This window comes from Sinocyclocheilus anshuiensis, unplaced genomic scaffold (genome assembly GCF_001515605.1).
Source record: "Sinocyclocheilus anshuiensis isolate Anshui unplaced genomic scaffold, SAMN03320099.WGS_v1.1 scaffold30, whole genome shotgun sequence".
Taxonomy (NCBI): domain Eukaryota; kingdom Metazoa; phylum Chordata; class Actinopteri; order Cypriniformes; family Cyprinidae; genus Sinocyclocheilus; species Sinocyclocheilus anshuiensis.
This window is the reverse complement of record NW_015542336.1, coordinates 618,385-625,585: the sequence shown is the minus strand read 5'-3', so window position 1 is coordinate 625,585 and position 7,201 is coordinate 618,385. Positions and strand designations below refer to the sequence as shown.

General features: G+C 35.8%; 1 protein-coding gene across 2 annotated transcripts in view; it reads left to right on the top strand.

Annotated features, from left to right (window-relative positions):
• The window catches only part of LOC107691102 (transforming growth factor beta receptor type 3-like), a 21,791-nt gene that overhangs the window by 9,425 nt on the left and 5,165 nt on the right, over positions 1 to 7,201 (top strand). Inside the window, exons 7-12 of one of the 2 annotated variants that reach the window (XM_016489579.1) lie at positions 928 to 1,072; positions 1,166 to 1,361; positions 1,533 to 1,663; positions 2,509 to 2,658; positions 3,131 to 3,220; positions 4,137 to 4,346. In XM_016489579.1, the coding sequence (XP_016345065.1) occupies positions 928 to 1,072; positions 1,166 to 1,361; positions 1,533 to 1,663; positions 2,509 to 2,658; positions 3,131 to 3,220; positions 4,137 to 4,346 (922 nt within the window). The remainder of the gene's footprint in view (positions 1 to 927; positions 1,073 to 1,165; positions 1,362 to 1,532; positions 1,664 to 2,508; positions 2,659 to 3,130; positions 3,221 to 4,136; positions 4,347 to 7,201) is intronic. The other variant, XM_016489580.1, reaches the window with a different exon arrangement.

The window sequence follows — 7,201 nt, the reverse complement described above, 5'->3', positions numbered from 1 at the left end:
CACACACACACACACACACACATAAGTGAGAAGCAAAAACTGAAGAAATAGAAACATTTCTTTGAGGCATAACATTTCATACATAATGGTAATTCAAGGTGCTTTAATAAACATTTACATACAATTATTTTTTATTTATTTACAGGAATATGTACATGCAATTTTGATGAAAAAGTTACTTTTTTCCTTACTAGTGATAAGGTATGTAAGAAATAAAAAAGAATAAAAAGTAAAATAAAATGTAAATAATCTAAGAAATGAAATATACAGTAAAAACTAAATAAGAGGCATACATAAAAGGGACAGTAATAATAAAGTAAATGTTTTAATAAAATAATATATAAATAATTATAACATTTCATACACAATGGTAATTCAAGTGCTTTACATAAATATTTACATTAAAAAATACATTTTTATGGAAAACTTACATAAAGTATTTTCAGAATCGTTAAATAAAAAATAAAAGGTAAGAAATTAAAATGGAAGAAATGGATAAATGAATTAAAATCAAATAAAGGTGCACATTGAAAGGAAAATAAGACACGCATAAAAAGGTCATTAAATGTAAAGTTTTGTAACACATTTATAACACGCCATACACATTTCAAAGTGCTTTATAAAAAATGTGTATAATTTATGTAATTTTAGATTCAAAATTTGTGCACATTTTTTCATTTTAAATTTACATAAAAATAAAAAGTATAAGGAAATGCAAGAAATTGATCAGTTTATTAAAATTAAATAAAGATGTAAACTGAAAGGAAAATATTTTTTTTAAATGCATTTTTTACATTTAAACCCAATTCCCTTTCCAGCTTCTGAAATTGCTGTTTGCTTTTATTAATTAGCCAACACACAATGATTCTCAGTCATAATCGACAACACGCCGCATATCCTGTAAAAATGAAAGTTTCTCTCTCTCAGCTCTCTGCAGGTGGAGGCGTCTGTCTCTCTGCTGCCTCCAGTGGCTCGTTCAGGCTATCACAGGATTGTTATGATCCTCAGCAGTGCGGCGCCAGTCAACTGGACTCTGGTGGCTCCAGAGGTCAGAGGTCACGTCAGGGTCTATGTAAGGACACACTCAGGACAAAGTTGCATTTCTATTTCTGAACGGTCTGCTTTTCCAAACACTTGAATAACTGCAAACATGTATGTCGTTCAGTCGTCCAACAGCGTGAGTCTGCCGTACAGATCTCAAGCCCCCAGCCTCAGCATGACCAGCACTGTGACCTCTGACCTCCTCAGCACCCCCGACCTTCTAGAATGGGCCAATCAGAACGGCTTTCCCAAAGTAACCTCGTACACCGAGGCTGATCTGGCCAATCGCTTCGTCATCAGGTTAAGGGAAGGTGGAAAAGGTGAGTGACATTTCTCATGTGTGCATGATCTGATCATATGAACATACGGCCAAAATGTGTGTGAAAAAACATCGTTTTTTTTACAATTTTCTTGAATATTTGATCAGATTGATGACAGTTTTTAGACAAAATGGGATTAAGACGACTGTTTGAGATGGGTTTGTGGTTCAGAAGGGTCTTCAGACGGGGGGCAGGATGACATCAGCAGTGAGCCGCTCACCTGCCAGTGTGGGGGCGGAGCTCTTACTGTTACTGTGGATACACAGATGCTACAGGCTGCCCTTTCCAGAGCACAAAAAGCAGTAAAAATATTCTTTCTTTATTTATGCTAATAAATTAGTGAAACAAAGTCAAGTGCCACGAAACATATTTGGGGTCAGTAATATTTTTTTTAATTAATGGAAATTAATACCTTTATTCAGCAAAAACACATTAAATTGATCATAAGTTACAGTAAAGCATTATTATTTTAGTATCATCAAGTACTATTATAATTTGTATTAATATATATATATATATATGCATATACTTTTTATTAACATTTTAATATTAATTTTCGTATACATTTTATACAAATTACATTTTTTTATTATAAATTGTATTTAAATTTTTATTATTTTAAAAACATGTCTAGGTTTTATTAATGTTGGTTTCAGTTTAATTGTTATTTTATTATTTCAGTTAAGCTAAATGAAAAGTAATTTTGACTTGGCAAGAAGCTTAAATAAAATAAGTTTCGGGTTTTTTATATTTCATTTTATTTAAGTTAAAGTAAAGATAAAAGGTTTTTTATTATTTTACTTTTAGTTAACTATAATGACCCTGCACCAAATACATTTTTAATGCAACAAAATATTTTTTATTTCAAACAAATGCCGTTCTTTTGAACTTTCTATTCATCAAAGAATCCTGAACAATAAAATGTATCACAGTTTCCAAAAAAAATATGAAACAGACAACAGTTATTTTAAATTGTAATATCTCACAATTTTTATCTGTATTTTTAAGCTAATAAATGCAGCCTTGCTGAGCAGATTTTTCTTTTTTTCAAAAATATAAAAAAAAAATTTTACTGACCCCAAACCTTTAAATAGGTGCATATTATTTGAGATTCTTTATGTGTTCTGAATTGTTTATATTCACACAGATTTTTCCAGTGTCGACAGTGACCCTGCGGGATCACAGTTGCTGGGGTGAATTCAACGGAAGCCACTTCCTGTTGGTTTTCCCTGTTATTTCCTGTGGGACGGAGGTAGAAATGGATGAAGCGAATGGAAGAGTTCATTACACAAACACAGTGAGCGAGACACATAATTATACTTAAATATGATCAAATGGATTTTAAAATGAGTGTAATATTAATATAGCTGATGTAACTGCATGGTTTTCAGCATACAATTCTGTATTCAGTTTAATTGAAATGCAGATATTTTCAATGCAGTATCTGTGACCTCTGACCTGTCAAGATCCAGAAGGTTCAGAAAGCAGCATAAAATGATAATGAAAGTAGTTCATTTCAGTATGACACGGTTCTGTAGAGCAGTAACTAAATCTGACCCGGGTCACACCTCTTGTGTGTGTGTGTGGTTTACATGAAAGCATAAAGTTGTCAGCTGTAACCACACACCAAAAACAGACGACCCAGGTCACACTGTACCACATCCAGCGGAAAAACAGACCGTTAACAGGTTTGATGAGAGCATCTTCAAAAGACACGGGGGAAGAATGGTTCATTTCTTACTGCTATATATTTTAAATGTATTTTGAAGGTGTTCCTTTGGAAACGGAAACCATTGGAGGGTTTGAACAATGGGACGGGCGAGGAGGTGTTGAATGAGACGAGTCTGATAGCCATCCATGTGAGTGTGTCTACATAAGCAGCATCCGAACGTAGAAACTGCAACCTAATAATTGAAACTATATGTGAGCAGAAAACTGTCTTATTTTTGGTGGTTACTTTTATCAAAAGTTTGGGTTTTAGAAGAAGTCTCTTATTGCTCACCAAGGCTGCATTTAATTGATCATAAATACAGTAAAAACGGTAATATTGTGAAACATTATAATTTAAAATCAATTTTATGATTTTAAGTGTCTTTAATCATCCAAAATAGTACTTCAGAGTCAGCTTAAGCTTGCAAACAACCAACACCAAGCAACAAATAATAATAATAAAAAATAATAAAATAAATAATAAATTAAGGATGTAAAATACAGTAATTAAACGAGTGATTAAGAATATTAAAGATAAAATCTAAAAAATATGCACAAATGATGTTTGATGTTTATTTTTTAAACAGTAATATTTTGTGAAATATTGTTTACTAAAAAGTGTTTTCTATGTGAGTATATCTGTTAAACTGTAATTTATTCCTGTGATCAAAGCCGTATTTTCAGCATCATTACTCCAGTCTTCAGTGTCACATGATCTTCAGAAATCATTCTAATATGCTGATTTGCTCTCAAGAAACATGTCTGATTATTATCAATGTTGAAAACAGTTATGCTGCCCAATATTTTTGTGGAAACTGTGATACATTTTATTTTGATGAATAGAAAGTTAAAAAGAACAGCATTTATTTGTAATAGAAATCTTTTGTAACATTAAAATGCTTTTGGTCATTTGAATGCGTCCTTGATTAATAGAAGTGTTCATTTCTTTCAAGAATATTTATATATTACTATTACATTTCTTGTCCTAACAGACGGTGCTCTGAACTGCTTGTCTGTCATGTGATGTGTGGCTCACTGGTTTTTGTCTGGTTTTTCTCTGTTCAGATCAGCTGTGAAGCGTCTCTGATCATTCCTGTGAGTCCAGCAGACGTGGCTCCGTCCTCCAGGCCAGAGGAGGCGCTGCATTTCAGTCCATGGGTCCCGAGAGGCCACGCCGCTCCCGTCCTATCCATGGAGCTGTTCGTCACCGAGGCCTACGAGAGGAGAGCTGTGGGGCCCTGCGTGATCACTGCATACGACCGCGTCTATGTGCAGGTCAGCATTATCTGTCGCGTTTGTGCGTTTGTTTCTTCTCTGGCGTCTCCTGAAGGTCAGAGAGGATGATAGCGCGGCAGTGGAGTCCATAACATGATTAAGAAAGCTCAAGAATGCGAGACTCCCTTCTCCCTATGGAGGTTTCTTTAGTGTGTGTCAATGAAGGCCACAAATACAAATTTGCAAAATAAATTAATAAATTGTGGAATAACAAACTGTTTGTGTGCTGAAACACTTGCAGCTTAGTCGTGTACGATGTGAATGAGAAAACTCATAGAAAACAAAATATTAACCAACAAATATCACCAAAGGGATCTTAAATAATAGTTCAGAGTCATGGCTTGTAAGCAACCTAAACCTGGCAAGAAATTTAACAAAAATTTATAAATAAATAACACACAAATATTAAACATTAATAATTAAGAATAGTAAAGATAAGATCTAAAACTAAAAATATATACAAATTTTTGCATTAGATTTGTATATTTTCTGAAGAACTAGTGAGATTATGAAGGTGGGTTGCTATATATTGCTATTACTATTATTATTATCTCTAGTATTTTCTGAAGGAAAAAGTGAAGTTGCTAAGATTGCTACGGTGGCTTTTAGCATGTGGTAAAGGTGTTCTGAGTAATTAAGAATATAAAGAAAAAAACTATAAACGAAAAAATATGTACCACTTAGGGCTGCACGATTAATCGAATGCTATTGTCATGCGCATCTCGTCAGTAAAGCCGGTTCTGTGATTAGTAGTAAATCTCCAGCACGTGCTTTCAGATGGAGCAGCGTTTACTACACAGAGCTGTAGTTCACTGACAAGCTACACAAAATCGCGTTCATAATCGCAGACGATTTAATCGCACGATTATGAAATCGAAGAAATCTGTTTATGAAAAGCTGTTTGCGTAGCTTCTCAGTGCACTACGGCTCTGTGTAGTAAATGCTGCTCCATCTGAAAGCACGTGAAAATACAACATTTAATAACATGTTTTTACTCCAAACTCACTTCATAACGTCAGTCGAGTGTAAAGTAAATCCTTCTGTGAGATGATGTGGCATCTTACACAGAATAAGGCACGCAACATATTTCATAGTATTCTAAGCAGTGATAAAGGCTATGTCCATTAGTATTGCATTATTATATATTTTATTATAATAAAAATTATAATAAGACGAACTCAGATAAACCATATATTGTCGTAGTCATGTGATTATTAGTCACGTTGAATTAATAAAAGAATTTAAATCTTCTGTTTATTCAGCAACTGCTATAGGGATTTCCTGGGTTTCTTCTGCGAGGCGTATTTGGAGTTTCAGCGCGAGAGCGCCCTCTGGCCTTCGGATGGAGATTTACTGCTTCACTGAAAGATACGCATGACAATCACAGCTTCTGCCTAATCGCGATTTATCGCCTTTGCGCTTTAATTTAGTTTAATCGTGCAGCCCTAGTACAACTAATAGTGTTACATTTCTATTGTTTTCATGTTACTATGAGGTTGCCAGGGTGTTCTGGGTGGTTGCTATGCTGTTGTTACGCATGTGGTTGCTGGGGTGTTCTGCGTGGTTGCTAGGCTGTTGCTATGTGGTTGCTGGGGTGTTCTGAGTGGTTGCTACGCTGTTGCTATGTGGTTGCTGGGGTGTTCTGATTGGTTGCTATGCTGTTGCTATGTGGTGGCTGCACTGTTGCTATGTGGTTACTGGGGTGTTCTGAGTGGTTGCTAGGCTGTTGCTATGTGGTTGCTGGGGTGTTCTGAGTGGTTGCTACGCTGTTGCTATGTGGTTGCTGAGGTGTTCTGAGTGGTTGCTATGCTCTTGCTATGTGGTTGCTGGGGTGTTCTGATTGCTTGCTACATTGTTGCTATGTGGTTGCTGAACTGTTGCTATGTGGTTGCTGGGGTGTTCTGAGTGGTTGCTACGCTGTTGCTATGTGGTTGCTGAGGTGTTCTGAGTGGTTGCTACGCTCTTGCTATGTGGTTGCTGGGGTGTTCTGAGTGGTTGCTTCGCTGTTGCTATGTGATTGCAGGGCTGTTCTGAGTGGTTTCTATGTTGTTGCTGGGGTGTTCTGAGTGGTTGCTACACTGTTGCTATGTGATTGCTGGGCTGTTGTGAGTGGTTGCTTCGCTGTTGCTATGTGGTTGATGGGGTGTTCTGAGTGGTTGCTACGCTGTTGCTATGTGGTTGCTGGGATATTCTGGGTGGTTACTATGTGGTTGTTGGGGTTTTCTGTGTGGTTTCTAATAGACCAATTACCGGTTTGTAAACATTCAGGATGCGCGCGCATCATGGTTGCAGAAAACCCGGGAGAGATAGCCTTTACAGCTAGAGAATTTCACGGATACGGTACAAAATAGTTAGGTTTAAAAAGATTATAAATTATATTGATTAGATGTCATTTTCAAAATGTTCTATGCATATTACAAGAGCTTGTCACCCAGCGATAAGCACTGTTATTCAACGAAATTGACGTTAGAGAGTGCGATAGTCTTACAGATCCGAAACAGGGATGACGTTTGTTGTGGGCGGAGCCTATCTGGAGGCAGAAACTGACGGTTTTCAAGCGGCAGTCTATGGAGCCATGGAATAAAAGAATAAAAAAAGGTCAATTTGATTTTATATTTCAAAATTATGACTTTATTCTCGCAATTCCGAGATTATATCTCACAATTCTAATAAGGAAAAACAACTCGTCATTCTCTCTTTTCCCCTCGGCTCTTCTGGCTTTTTTCCCTCAGATTTGACAAACTCACTATTTTTGAGTAAAGTCCGAATTAGGAGATATAAACTTGCATTTGCGAGAAAAAAAATTCAGAATTGTAAGTTAAAGTAATTAATTGTTAGTAAAAAATGTAATAGTA